The 15,773-nt window shown below is 44.8% G+C and overlaps 1 protein-coding gene across 3 annotated transcripts in view; it reads right to left on the bottom strand.

The window, feature by feature from the left end:
* mtor (mechanistic target of rapamycin kinase) overlaps positions 1-15,773 on the bottom strand; it is a 368,371-nt gene that overhangs the window by 261,891 nt on the left and 90,707 nt on the right. For all 3 annotated transcript variants that reach the window (XM_084334134.1, XM_084334136.1, XM_084334135.1), the window contains exons 19-20: positions 7,829-8,079; positions 5,592-5,678 (exon numbers count right to left, since the gene is read on the bottom strand). In XM_084334134.1, the coding sequence (XP_084190260.1) occupies positions 5,592-5,678; positions 7,829-8,079 (338 nt within the window). The remainder of the gene's footprint in view (positions 1-5,591; positions 5,679-7,828; positions 8,080-15,773) is intronic.

The raw sequence follows: 15,773 nt of genomic DNA, 5'->3' as shown, positions 1-15,773 counted from the left end.
GGGACAGATTCTTGTGTATTTAAAAGTACTGCCAATGTAGCCTTCAGGTGATCGCCATGGATAGAATCAGACATGCTTTGTTTACGCTTCTAGGCTACTGGCGCATGCCTGTGATGTAAGCAGTACGCGCGACGAGAGCCTTGAGAACCCTTTCGTCATAGTTTTATGCGGTTTGACAGTTTAGATGATAGCGCAAAGGTTTATCGTTTCTAGGAATTCCACCCAGGAAGGTGGTCTCACTTTTTTGCGGTTTCTCCCCGTAAAAACACTGTTGCCGTATAAACAAAAGGCACATCCGAAAAAATATTTTTGCGGATTCACCTGCTAGCGTTTCCGTCTAAACAGGGCCTCAGTTGAATCGAGTTGTTTACATGCAGTAGCTTTAGCTACTAACGTTATCATAGCATCATGGTCTGTAATGTGTCAACTGGACAACGCCAGCCTCGTCTGCCAACGCCATATAGATAGCGAACGTTAACGTTTGCAAACGAAGTCAACGTCATCCAGCTGACACCACAGATCTAGATATTATTTATGACAACGTTAGCTAGCGGCTAGCGCTAAAGCTAACCAGAGGGAAACGTTAATGTACGGTAGTCAGTGTAGCGGGAGGCAGCACTTGATTTCCATTGGCAAGTTTATCTCATTCTATATCACGGCACGAAAAATAAAAAAAATACTTTTTTTTGCTACCTTATATTAGAGACCGGCCTGTGTTTGTCTAAATGCATCAACACCCCCCCCCCCCCATTATAAGAGGCCCCTCCTTTATCGGAGGTCTCTCCTCTATTTGAGGATTTACGGTAATGTAGTAATCAACTTGGTTTGTAATAAAGGTAGTTGATACTTTTATAATCGTGGAGCATAGGAATTGTTTCTCTTTTTGAGAAGATATATATTTTTGTAGTCCAGCTGAACGTGTCAACAAGATACATCAACATAACTTTAAAAAAAAGATTCAGACACATCCCTAATATGTAGGAGACCAACTTCTTGCCATCGTTTATTCAGAAAAATCTGATTTTGCTATTATGATACTGCTACTTGAAAAATAATAACACTTGTTAAATTCCTAGCACATAAACCTGTGAGCCAGACTTTAAATATCCGGCCATATGTCTGTCTTGAATTCACATGTGTCCCAAGGTCCCCTCACAACATATGTACAGATTTTTTACGACGTGTGGAGGGTACGTCCAAAGAGCTCCCAACCAAAAACAACGTCATCCAACCTCTGCTGCTGTGGTACATATTAAGAGCGAGGGAGTCTGTAGGCCTGGGCCTCAGGGAACTAGGTCAAAATATGTTTCCATCAATAACCATGTGAGTGGGTGGAGCTGACTGACTGACTGACTGTTGACTGAGTGAGTGACTGTTGATGACTGACTGACTATTGAGTGAGTGAGTGAGTGAGTGAGTGAGTGAGTGAGTGAGTGAGTGAGTGAGTGAGTGAGTGAGTGAATAACTGACTGACTGACAGTTGAGTGAGTGAGTGAGTGAGTGAGTAAGTGAGTGAGTGAGTGAATAACTGACTGACTGACAGTTGTGAGTAAGTGAGTAATTGAGTAAGTGAGTGAGTGAGTGAGTGAGTGAGTGAGTGAGTGAGTGAATAACTGACTGACTGACAGTTGAGTGAGTGAGTGAGTGAGTGAGTGAGTGAGTGAGTGAGTGAGTGAGTGAGTGAGTGAGTGAGTGAGTGAGTGAGTGAGTGAGTGAGTGAGTAAGTAAGTGAGTGAGTGAGTGAGTGAGTGAGTTAGTGAATAACTGACTGACTGACAGTTGAGTGAGTGAGTGAGTGTGAGTGTGTGAGTGTGTGAGTGTGTGAGTGTGTGTGTGTGTGTGTGTGAGTGAGTGAGTGAGTGAGTGAGTGAGTGAGTGAGTGAGTGAGTGAGTGAGTGAGTGAGTGAGTGAGTGAGTGAGTGAGTGAGTGAGTGAGTGAGAGAGTGAGTGAGAGAGTGACAGTTGACTGACTAGAGGTTTTGGATACACAGGCTATATGAGGGAGGAAGGGATCAGTGAGAGTCTAATTGACACCACCACGTTTCTGCTCCCTGGGCCACGTCTCCTCACAGCCATTATAGATAATCAGCGTCAGGGGAACAGTGGTGGTAGAAAATAAAAGAGAGAGAGAGAGAAATAAAAGACACGCAATAGGTCAACCTGCCAATGGGCTTCAGCTGTGAAAGCTGGCGGAGGTGATTCTTTTGTTTTTCTTTGTCCATGCGCACGCCACTGATCTCTCCTTTCCTGCTCTTCCTGATGGTGGCCACCGAGTGAGTGAGTGAGTGAGCTGCTGCTGCTGCTGCTACTGCGTCCTGAATGGCTATACCAGCCCCCTCATCTGGATGCATGAGGCCAGACTGGAGCACAAATGAATAGAGCCTTTGTCTCGCTCACCATTTATTAACTGGGAAGGGGCTCAAGATGCCGTGGCCCAGTTTCTCTCTCTCCTCCACGGAGAAAAGTCACTGCTGTAGAGCACTACTACCAAGAGTGGACATTTGATATTCTGCGCCTTGCTGTGTGTGCTTGACAGTCTGTGTGCGTGCGTGCGTGTGTGTGTGTGTGTGTGCATGTGTGTGGGTGTGTGTGAGAGCACTACGGCATACGATACACTTGATAAGGATGAAATTCATCCAAAGTTGCTCCCTTATCCATTAACTTGAACCGTCATGGCAGCTTCCAGGGGATATCTGGCGAGCCAAAAGGGACGTTTACAGGGGGGGCCGCTTAATTGAAATCATGCATATCTCTGGCTGTGTGGGAAATAACTGTAATTGCAGCCATGTAGATGTCGAAGTCAAAAGCGTGCTTATTGAAACAGAGATTTCTCAAAGGACTTCACTGTAACTCTCTCTCTCTCTCTCTCTCTCTCTCTCTCTCTCTCTCTCTCTCCTAATGAGGAGAGGAGAGAGAGAGTTTTTAGAGAGAGTAATTAAGAGTTTGCAGCTGTTTTTCTGACTCACTGGAAAATAAAATAAGACAAAAGGTTGCAAGGGGTGAAGAAAGTTCTATGTTTTTCAATGTGTATATAATGTATATATATCGGTGGGTGACAGCATTTACTCAGACGGATCTATAGATCTTAAAAGTAGCCGGCAGCCAGTTCTGTGTCTCCACGGTAGCAAGCAGGGTGTGTGGCTCCGAGGTCATTCGGCACATAAACATAAACACTGATAAGGACTGAGAGCAGGCAGGATTGGTCAGAGAGAACTATGGAGAGTTTGACATCGATAGAACCATGCTAAAGGTGAAGATCAGTTGCCATGGCAGCGCGTCACATAGTAACGAGGAGAGGGGGCGGGCCTGTTGTTAGGGGGAAGAAGTTATGATGCGAGTTTCTTCCGGGTAAGGTTAGACTAAGACACGAGGCGGAGACGAGCAGACGTGGATCAGAGACTTTCATCCCTCCTGAAGGAAATCGGTGTTTTTCAATGTATGTAACGTATATATTGGGGGGGATGGGAGATGACAGCATCTAACGGTGCTAGGTCAGAGAGGTAGCTGTGCATGGTGACTAGGGATGCACGATAATTATCTGGCCGATAATTATCGGGCCGATATCAGCAATTATGACGTCATCCCGATAACGTTATTGATAGCTCCGATAATATATAATAAATGTTTTGGTTAAAAGAAATCCGGTGTGGGTGGATTTGGATGAAGGGCGCTTGTTTTTATTATAGCCTCCTCCCGTTTTGCCAGTACTGTGGTACGATTGATAGCGTGTGGTTTAGGAACAGGGAGTTTTTCACAAATCCAGCGCTCCCTTTCTTGGCTGTGACGTAGTCACGTTACATTCGGAGGCAGACAGTCGATCTGCCAATTACGTCCCACCGCTTGCACCCACCTCTTCTTCTTACCACCAATCAGAAGCTCTCGTTCGTTTATTTACCTCCGGATTGTCAGCCATTACTCTACTCGGAGCTCAGGCTAATAACGTTAGATCCTCGCCAGCCACATTGACAAGTACCAGCGCTTATACATCACTGGCAAATGTCTTGTTGCACTTGTGGCAACGAGCGTTGTCAGCATCGACTTTAGTAAAATAGACCCAGACTTTTGAACGTTTCGTTCTGTCCGCCATGATGAGAGCAGAGCTGTCTGTACTCGGCAGCACCCGTGTGTGTGTGTGTGTGTGTGTGTGAGTGAGTGTGTGTGTGAGCACAGCCCGCTGCTCGCGCAGGCAGAGACACCGAGGCAGGAGAGATATAGAAAACGGCCAACAAGATTAGTTTGCGACGTTTAAATTCCTCAAAAAAAAACTCCATAATTTCTCGAGTACCGATAGCAGTACCGATGACGTCAGAGCTGATAAATACTAAAAAAGAAGAAAAAAAAATTTATAAAAAAAAAAATATATATATATATACAGTAAAAAAAAGAAATATTATAATACAATAAATATCGGTTATCGATATCGGTTATCGGCTTGAGGAGCATAAAGTTATCGGTGTCAAAAAATCTATATCATGCATCCCTAATGGTGACGGTGGAGGAGGCAGTTCAGAGGCAAGCAGCAGTCAGTGGTAGCAGTGAGCAGGGTGTTTGCATTCCATCAGCATAAACAACTGATAAGAAACAGCAGCAGGAGGTTTGGCGATGGGGAGAGTTTGCCATCATTATAAACGGCGTTTTAATGTGTGTTAAAGGTTAAAGCAGTTACCATGACGGCGCGTCGCATGACAACCAGAAGAGGGGCGAGGCCGTCGTTGCTATGACGAAGATAATATAAATCTAACAGTGGTTCCGGGTAAGGGCAGACTAAGAACGATCTAGACACGAAGCTGACGCGAGCGGACGTTAATCAGAGACTTTGAAACGGCTCCCTCCTCCCCACGCAAGGGGGGGGGGGGGGGGGGGGGGGGGAGGACTGACGTGGCACGACAACCATGAAGGCTTTTGGATAACAGCTAGGCCGCGCCGACACCGAGCGGGGTGAAAGGAGAGATCATTAGAATAATGAATTTAGTTTTCTTCCAAAGACTTTGAGGACAATACAATCTGATAACATCTGATCTGAGGCTTTTGTTTATGTAATAAACAACGTTTTTCAAGAGAGGTACTACGCTGTCCAGTGTCGAATACTTATGGTTACAGAGTTGCATTAAAGGGGAATGACAAAGATTGTACAGCCAGTATGACAAGACAGAGAGAAATAAACACAACGCAGACACTACACGACGACAACGGATGGAGAGGTGATAACACAAGCCAACAGATGAGGAGGTGATACTGGCTGATTGATCGGAATCTAACACTCCCCACCCTCGCTAGGTAGGGGAGGGGAAATAGTGACACATCATCATTAGCTTCGGCTAACAGGAAATGGTGGTTGGCTACGAGAGAGAGAGAACCATTGGATTAAAGAGAATTAAGACTGAACACGGACAATACAGAATGGGTTACATCTGATTACGAGGCTATGTTTATGAAAATAAACATGAGGATCTGAGGAAAGAGATCACGTTGCAGATCACGTTGCAGTGTCGTTTCTTATGACTAACGGATGTACAAACAGGGGCTGATACAAACACGACGCAGGACAGAAATATCTAACAGGGGGTTCAAGGGGGGGGGGGGATACTCACTCTGATGAGGGTGAAGATATCATCCATGTAGGGGCGGATGTGAATCTTCACGAAGCACACCACCATTCCCATCTGCTGGAAGAGGAACTAAGGAGAGAAAAAAGGAGAAGAAAGAGAGTGAGACACAGAGGTTCAGAGAAGTCTGAACAGTCATGTCGGAATTCATGAGACTTTTACGTCACTCTAGATTGACATTCGTCACTCCATGCAAACATGGAAGACAGCAGTGATGGAGGTGGTCAGTGGAGGGACAGTGAGGTGTTTACCTTATAAGTATTTGATGTGATACTTCTGTACAAGCAAAACCTGAGGGGACGTATCATAACCGGTGTTTGAAAGCATATTGAAAGGAGAAATGTCTCTTTCACCTCCTCCTCACTGCCATTATCATCTGCTCACGAATTAGCTGGCCTCTACTGCCAATCAACTTGTAAATTAACCTCTTAACTCTTTGCCCGCCAAACCCGAGAAAAGTCGGGTTTCGTCGGCAACGGTTGAGCGCCAAACCCGACTTTTCTCAGGTTTTGATCCTTTGATATTTTCCTTTTGATCCCCGTTCTAAACACTCAGCCGGAGCTCCCTGGGTCTCCCTGGCACATCTGCCTATGTTAAAATTGCAATGACGATCGAATCCCGCCAGGTGGCAGTATCACCTGCCTTTTGAACCGTTTTTTTTTGTCTGCAAGAACTCCTCCCCCTCAGAGGGAATCAGGACGGAGCAATCGCTCTGAGATTTTATCGCCTCAAACCTATTTCCCGTATACACATATACACAAGTAATTGCGATCGCGATGGGATCACTGGGATTATTCTTTTTGGAGTACCTTCTGGCTAAGGTAAGGTCTATTCTATGTCTATTTTACCGAACCTAAAACATGTTTTTCTACCGATCACAGTGTCGGTTTTTCACCGGACCCCCCCCTTGATCATTTTGTGAAGACACATATGTACATGGTATATACCTTTGATTTGTAAGTATTTGGAGTTTCAGGCAAACAACCCGAACGATTTGGGCATAATGCATATAACGCTTCATATCTCGCGATTTATGAAAAAATACTGGATTATTTGCCAGAGAGAGAGTAGCCAGAGAGAGAGAGAGTAGCTAGAGAGTGAGTAGCCAAAGAGAGAGAGGGAGAGAGTAGCCAGAGAGAGAGAGAGTAGCTAGAGAGGGAGAGAGAGTAGCCAGATAGAGAGAGAGTAGCTAGAGAGCGTAACCAGAAAGAGAAAGAGAGAGTAGCCAGAGAGAGAGAGAGAAGCCAGAGAGAGTAGCTAGAGAGAGAGAGTAGCTAGAGAGTAGCCAGAGAGAGTAGCTAGAGAGAGAGAGAGTAGCTAGAGAGTAGCCAGAGAGAGTAGCTAGAGAGAGAGAGAGTAGCTAGAGAGTAGCCAGAGAGAGTAGCTAGAGAGTAGCCAGAGAGAGTAGCTAGAGAGAGAGAGTAGCTAGAGAGTAGCCAGAGAGAGTAGCTAGAGAGAGAGAGAGTAGCTAGAGAGTAGCCAGAGAGAGTAGCTAGAGAGAGAGAGTAGCTAGAGAGTAGCCAGAGAGAGAGTAGCTAGAGAGTAGCCAGCAAGAGAGAGTAGCCAGATAGAGAGAGAGTAGCTAGAGAGCGTAACCAGAAAGAGAAAGAGAGAGTAGCCAGAGATAGAGTAGCCAGAGAGAGAGAGAGAAGCCAGAGAGTAGCTAGAGAGAGAGAGAGTAGCTAGAGAGTAGCCAGAGAGAGAGTAGCTAGAGAGTAGCCAGCAAGAGAGAGCAGCAAGAGAGAGTAGCCAGAGAGAGAGAGAGAGAGAGAGAGAGAGAGAGAGAGAGAGAGAGAGAGAGAGAGAGAGAAGTCAGAGAGAGAGTAGCTAGAGAGAGAAAGTAACTAGAGAGCGAGAGCGAGAGAGAGCAGGTGTAACCAGAACAAGTGGATGGAGCGTGGTGCAGACGTCGGCTGGACCAAAAACTCTATTCCGTCACGGGGTCAATCACTGTTAGTCACGGGGCGCCTGGCCACTAATTTCACGGCTGGGACACCCTCACTCTGGCACATTTATTGGGTGGAAAAATGTGCGGTTGTGATTTAAAAGGAAACGGAGGTAAGTGAAGTGGGTAAAAAAAGGTCCTGCCTCCAGGGCTCAGAAACGTGAAGACGGGAGAAGTACATGACAGCTCGTCAAGTTACCTTCATGGTGCCTTCACAGCACTTATAAAAAAGAAATAAAAATTTAAAGAAGTTCCTCTAACCGGCGGCGCCACCTACCTCTCGGATGCTGGCATCGCACACCCGGATGACGTTGAGGAAGGTGGGCATGACCTGGGGGAGGAACTGGACACACTTGAGGCCCAGGGACTTGAAGATGAAGGTGACGGCCTGGACCACCATGGTGTGGTGGTTGGAGAGCGACGGGTCCCGCAGGATCCGCATCAGGGTTACGATGGCCACAGCTGGGTAGAACTCGTCCAGGGGCAGGTTGCCCATGTTCACCAGCATCTCACTGGTGCTGTAGTCCGCTGTGGAGGAGGAGGAGGAGGAGGAGAGATTCACTTTTTTGCAAATTCGGTCTTGGAATCGTAACATGTCACGTACCTTGCAGCCGCTCAGGTTTCGTTTGTTTGTTTCTACCTTTTATGTCGTGATATGTGGAGTTTTATGTGATATTGACGTATCAGTGTTTTCCATAATTTACTGGGTTAATTGTATGGATGTGCTGATACAGATACAGGTATTGGATAGTGGACTGAACATTTCTGAAAATGTCTCCATTATTAAAATGTGTAACATAGCAGAAATCAAAGCAAAGCAATTGGCGACTATCTAAGGGAGATAATTGGATTATATCTCAACTGTCCACTGACTGCAAACAAATGGTCTAAATATTTAATCTTCTGTAAAAGTAATGGATCGGATTGTTATCGTTAGCAGAAGTGGAGATAAGTATTGGCCATGCAATAGCCAGTGGCATCGGTGCATCCCTTGTTATTTGCAGTGGCAGACGAGAGGGGGCTAAGATACACAGTCAGTAGTGGAAAAGACTGTACATGCAACAAAAAACATTACGTTATCCAGTCCTTTTTGGAAAATCTATTAGTGGTGGGTCTGCCCTGATACAGTGGTGGGAAACACTGTAAACCATTTCACATACACCCAAGCAGATGTGGGGGCCTTTTTCTAACACTGAAAATACATATTTCTTGTTCAGTGACTCACTGGCTCTAATAACCTTGTCTGGTCACGAGTCCCTACGTGACGGGGGCCATTGGGTCCGTCGATCTGCACTGCAGCAAGTGGGGATATAGGATTTTAACTGGCCAGCTGGTGTTCCAGCGTTTCATTGGCCCGGTGTGGGAGTGTAGTTTCAGCCCCTGGACGCTCCGTGGCTCTGCTGCCTCCCTGCAGACTCTGCTCTCAGACATAATAGATGGGCATGGTGCCTGGAGGCTGAGCAGGACGGCTTTACTCTTGGCCTACGCGTGTCTTGAGAGGCTTCGCTACGTCGAGATTGATGATGACAAGGTGATGGATGGTCACACAGCTGTATCTCCGCATCCCAGCGGGAAGAGAGCAGTGTTGGTGACTGAAGCAACGTTAACTGTACTAACTCAGGTTTAGTGGGGGTAATAAGAATAAAATGAAAACACATAAAAAGAACATGTTTTCATAGTCAAAACAGAAGCCACAGATGATGGAACCTGCAGAGGAAGATGTGGTTATCGTTCCTCCTAAGTGTCAGCCAGGCCAGATGCGTCTTCTGCGTGTCAGCCCACCGCAGTGTCTCGGTCTAGCATGGACGCGATTCCCCCAACTGATACAATAACTAGGGATGCCCCCCGAAACCCGGTTCTAAACGGGAACCGGTACTAAATTAGAAAAAACTGGAGTATTGATAAGCTCCGACGTTATCGGTACTGCTATCGATACTCGAGAAATTATGGATTTTTTTTTTTTTTTTCAAGGAATTTAAACGTTGCGAACTATCTCTCCTCTCTCTCTGTCTCGCTCTGTCTGCACGGGAAGCGGGGCTGTTAGTTACACACAATCGCGACTTGAGTCGCTCACACTCACAAATGCACATACGGGTACTTGGCTCCGTGCTGAAGCGCGCAGCACACAGACAGAGCTCTGCATGCGCTCATATGGCGGAGAGAACGAAACGCTCTAAAGTCTGGGTACACTTTACGAAAGTTGATGCCGACAACGCACGTTGCCACAAGTGCAATAAAACATTTGCAAGTAAGGGTGGCAATACAAGCAATTTGTCAAAACATCTGTTGTCAAAACATAACATTTTCAACTGCTTTGCTCGCAGTGTTCCATCTCCATCCACGTCCACTGCAGGTAAGCCAAGATACGGAGTTAGCTAGGCTAATAAGGAATTATTATGAATAGGCTAATAAATAAAATATAATTGCTTAGCTACAAATATATTTGAAAGATGACAACTTTTTATAGATAGTCAGGCTGAGGCTGCAGCCACCATGTCCCAGCCCACCCCTCCTCCCTCTACCACCACCGGTCCCAGCCAAGCCCAAAGTCCCTTCACCTTAGCAGCTAGAGGAAGGATGACAGAGGATAGGGCGAGTGTCACAGGGTTACTGTTGCTGAAGAAATAACAATTTATTATATTTATTTATAATATTTATTTATAAAGTTATAAATAATAAAGCAATATCGATTCTGTTCTTAACACTTTGGCTGCCATGGGTTAAATTCATTATCAACCGTAGGTTGCCGGCTCTATTTGTCTATAGAGAAAGTCCCCTTCTTTGCAGGGCTATAACTTTTTAAATTCTATTGCTACATTGCCATTATTAGGGCCCATTCAAAGTCCTATATGTATTGTTCATTGTGTAGCAACGTTAAACTTTTTCATTCACATATTCATAGTAAAGTATGGTCTAATGTATAAGTATGTTTTCATCTCTTTCTGCAGCTTTCTCCAGAACGTGATCTATAGCCCCAAATACATTATATTGATGATGCAATACAGTTTTATGGCAATCAGCGCGATATAAAAAATTCCAACTAGACGTACTTCTAGAAGTTACTACACGTCATCTGATGTTGACCGGATGAGCTAGGGGCCGTTTATAATTCCGTGGGCAGCGTTATACCAATCATCTAATGTGGGTCAAATGTTGATAATAGCAGTTAGTATCGAAGACGGTAATTTTACACGCTAAAACTCACCCCAGTCTCCGCGCGCCGTTGGGCGATCATCGTAGAGTAGAAATTTTACCATTATGGGATGTCGATTTACCCGGTCCATCTCCAGCTTGTATAATGGTATATACGTCCAAATCATGTTGTTTATCGAGTTATTGGCAATCGATCGCTATGTAGTGTGTCGAGATCGAGTCCCGGGACCTATATCGAGTGCCCGGAAGTAATACGGCCGACCAGCACAACCTCTACGGCACTTCCTGTTAAGCGATTGCGCCGATCGGCCACCAGATGGCGCTCCTGAACCGCCAGAGAGCTCAGTGGGTCCTCCTGGTGGATCTCAGGCCAGCGGAGGGGAAATATGAATCCGGTCCCAGATTTTTGAAATATTGATATCAAAGACGCTGTAAAGCGTCTTCGGCAACTTGAGCATGACCGGGAATGACGTGTTTAGGCGTTTTCCGGCACCCAAAGTGTTAATTAATTGTCTTTTTTTCTTGCAAAATAAATGGATGTCCGATATTATCGGCCTACCGATATTATCGGCCGATATTGGCATAAAAATGTGATATCGGAAAATATCGGTATCGGTTAAAAAAATATATAGATTTTTTTTTACATTTATTTAACCTTTATTTAATCGAGCATCCCTTTAATAAAAAATAACCGATAAGGATATCGATAAAATACCGAACCGTTAAGCAGTATCGATAAGAGTAGTAGTATTGATAAAATCCTAACGATACCCATCCCTAACAATAACACATTACAAGTATTTTCTTCACTACTCTAACTCTATGTCTCTTGCCCGGAAGATAAATCTAGAACCTTGCACATTTGTGGCCATCACCTGCTTTGACAGAGGGGCATAGCCAGGATTCTCAAAATACCAAGGTCATGAATCGTAGCCCCTCCAGAAGGGTTTGGGGGCATGCTCCCCCGGGAAGATCTTTAAGACTTTAGTATTAACTCATTGGACGCGAGTCACGAGTATAGTCGGGTTAACTCGCCGACGCTTGAGCGCCAATCACGAGTATAGTCGGGTTTTAATCGTTATTTCTTTTATTAGCGATGTCCATTCATTTTCATCCATCCAACCTAATGTTATCGTTGGGAATGGGTCTGAGCTTGCAAAAGGGCAAATACCGCCGCCTATCGTCTCCCGGATGGTATTGCACATCATTGGATTGGATTGGCTGGGGATGTGCATAAAAAAAATAAGTCCGGTCCAGGTTTTACTTCTCGGGTATGCAGCTGGATACTATTGCATTGAGTCAGGCATGCAGTATATTATGCCACATTGACTGGGGACACTCGCAATCAATATTTGGAATGGCGATAAGGAATTGGATTAATCTTTTTGCAGGACATCAGATGTGGGTTAAGGACTCTATGTTACCAATCTTGGGTTAATCAGATGTTTCTTTCACAGCGATCACGTGTCTGTGTGTGTGTGTGCGTGCGTGCCGTTGGTGCTGACCAATGCACGGCTAAGCGATTTTTCAGCCCGCTTCTGTATCGTGCATGAGGACACATATACTATCGATAATCTAGCGTTTATTTGAAAACTATTCATAAATAGGCCGACAAATGACAACGTGTCTAGTGTATTCGAGAATATTCCAATAAATGCCGTTTATGAGGGAATCTTTCTATTTTCCGGAAATTTTCGAGAAAACGATAGCTTTTCGAAATGCTATAAAAAGGATATGAACAGATTAAAAAAAACAATCCGTTTCGACAATGTTGACTGCAAACAAGTTATTGATAAGCGACGGGCAGATTAGACGCATAGCCATAATTTAAAACATAGATTATGCGTTTTTAACGCTATCATTGAAGTGGATGATGGCACTCAAGGACATTAATCAACGTTATGGCTGGCACTGAAACTGTTAAGGGGCAATTTGCGATAACCTCGTTGCACTGTACAGCCCTGGGAGTGGTGCTATTTGAGCATCTGCATGGTGATTAAACACCCCCTTGTTGTGTTGATGTTAGTTGGGAAGTCCGTGACAACGTGTTTTGTGTATTCCACTAAAGGGCTTTTATCGCGTCTTTCTCTGAAATTAAAGGTGACATGCATTAAAATGTCTTTTTTGAGTCTCTAGCATTGTATTATAGTAATAGGAGTTAGTATCAATGTGTTTTTGTCTCTAAATACCATATTGGCGGATTGCCGTCATTCAGGTCATTCATTTCCTGGTCCATTTTAATCAGGTCGTTCTGATTTGACGCGCATGGTGACGTCACGTGGCGCTGGGGAAGCGGATAGTGATCCGATTGGCTCTGTGGGAGCCAATGCCCGCCCACAACCTAGGCAGCCCAAACAGCGATAGCAGAGCGAGTGGAAATCACTTCCTCAAACAGCGAGGCAGATAGTGAAACCCGACACCTCGACTGCACTCTGCGAGGGAGAGAGAGAGAGATAGAGAGGGAGAGACAGAGAGAGAGAGAGAGAGAGAGAGAGAGCCTGCGTCTGCGTGTGCTTGTTTACACAGCGTTTCATTCTCAGTACCGCTGAGTCCGGGTCTCTCTCTCTCTATCTCTCTCTCTCTCCCTCTCTCTCTCTCTCTATCTCCCTCTCTCTCTCTCGCTCTCTCTCTCGCTCTCTCTCTCTCCCCCCTCTCTCTCTCTATCCCACCCCCCCTCTCTCTCTCTCTCGCTCTCTCTCTCTCCCTTTCCCTCTCCACCTCTCTCTCTATCCCACCCCCTCTCTCTCTCTCTCTATCTCTCTCGGTCTACCAGTCGCAGACTGTGTGGATGACTGTCACTCAGTGCTTATGGGCGGAGCCAGGCCATCACAGCCTGAAATACTGATGCTGTGAAATGAGGCTTTTGAGTACTTAATAAGAAATATAAAACAATGCATTTTTTGGAAAAAAAACGTACAGATGTCTTCAATAGACTCACAGGAATTGTGTAAAGTTTCCCAAATAGTGCTAGGAATAGCAATGCAGGTCCCCTTTAATAGAAATCACCAAAACTATACTCTTATTCAAAACGGTATAAAACGGAAATGTACAGATGAAAAAACAATCAGTTTTGTACATGTTGACTGCAAGCAACTCATTGATAAGCGACGGGTGTATTAGACTCATAGCCATAATTTAAGATATATTTTAAGCACTCGCAAATCTCCCACTCCTCCCATTGATTAAAGCGATGGCTTTCTACCCCCCTCTGGCGCACTTAAGCGGTGGCGTCCAATGAGTTAATCTATGCATTTGAATGCATTTTGAGAGCAACAATAATCACTTAGGAAATAGGACAACACCTAGATGAGAATTGGACTAGAATCCAACACAAGATAAGTCACACATTCGGTCCATTTTTTAAATGACTCTTTTTCAGTCCAGTTTCCTATTGTATTGAAATCACTCTCACTGTCAAACAAACTGAGCAGAGCAGCACAACAGCGGTTTCTTTCAGCGTTTTCCCTAAATTACCTGACAAGTGTTCTCACTCATTACTCAAGTTCATCCAAACAATAAGCCATAATATAAAGGTTACATGGCATGATAGTGAAAAAGTGTAGTGTATAAAATATAGTATAACAAAGAATGAAGCTTTTGCTTAATGTGAGTAACTCATGACAGTATTGTGGAACGTAGGGGTGCCGAGGATGCTGCAGCACCTCCTAGTGGCAGTGGGTAAACCTTTTAAGACAATATTATGGAAAATGGATTTAGCCTAGTCTTTGTATGGATTTGACAGGCCAAAATATTATGTAGGCAATGGGAGAGAATTACATGAATAGGGTATTCCTTGGCATTTAGCCAAGGTTTGAAGTCATCATATTAACAAGCCTTAACAATAAACTGTTAAGAAGTATTTCCCTTGCTGATTGATTGATTGATTGAAAACTTTAACAGATTGCAGAATGGGTACAATACAAAACTCTTGACTCGACAGTACAGCTCAATACACACAATTGTTAAGGGGATGCAGACCAGAGAAAGACTTTCGTCTTGTTTACATCGGGGTCCCCCATTTTCAATTCATCATAACATATATGACATACACGACATATAGATACTGTAACTGAGGGGTACAATTCCCTGACTGTATTGTTAGATATGATACTTACTACCACTACCTCTTGTACTTTAGACTCTGGCCACCCAGTACTAGGCATAAATAATTATGGTAAACACTCCCACGTAGATGAAACGATCCAACACAAATGTACCAAGTCGAAAGTCTGCGTTTAATAATAATTAATACATAGCAAAAGGTATGTAGAGCAATCACTTAATTACATTTATGATTTGAAATAGGATGCACTTTTATGGCAAATGAGTATTCGTTGGTATATCAATAGAGAACGTCCAATCTCTGGTGGCGCAGGCGGTAAATATACAACCTGGAATATTTAAGGAATAATAGCAATGATACTTTAATGATTATAGAACTGGATACACTAGGGGGGAATTCCGGTCGCTTGTAAGACAACTGGAGAAGGGGGGGGGGGTAGAGTCTGGCTGTATCCGTCTGGCCGAGGGTATCCTGGGAGAACCCACGGTTGTGCGGCTCGGTGCCTCAGCGATCCTCGATCCACAGATGAAAGCAGTTGGACTCTCTGTGGGCCGGCTTCCTCCGGTCCACGATGGAGAGACGTGAAGCGACCTCGTCGTGTAGAGCGTCTCCTCACCTGTCGTCCTCTCCGGGGGGGGGTTTCCAACACACGGCAGTGTTGGTCTTTATCCATAGAATAATCACTGTATACAAAGCATAATCCGTGCCTGGGAAGGCGGGCTGTCGTCGGTAGAATAATCCGGTATGCAGGTCCACTCGCTCGTCGGCTCTGGGGCTCCTCGGGTGCAGCCTCACATGGGGTCGGCCACCCTGGATAAGCAGCCAGTTCTACCCGAAACGATGGGGGTACTGACTACGATAGTATTCTCACCGCACGAAGCACTACATATGAATAGACTATTATTAGCTTAATAGACTACGTCCAACTCGACGATATAGTGCCAAATATGACTATTCAAATATTAATATACACGATGTCTCAATACCGATGGTAGGCCGAACTTGG

This window comes from Notolepis coatsorum (genome assembly GCF_963971535.1).
Source record: "Notolepis coatsorum genome assembly, chromosome: 17".
Classification (NCBI taxonomy): domain Eukaryota; kingdom Metazoa; phylum Chordata; class Actinopteri; order Aulopiformes; family Paralepididae; genus Notolepis; species Notolepis coatsorum.
This window is presented reverse-complemented; position numbering and strand designations above follow the sequence as displayed.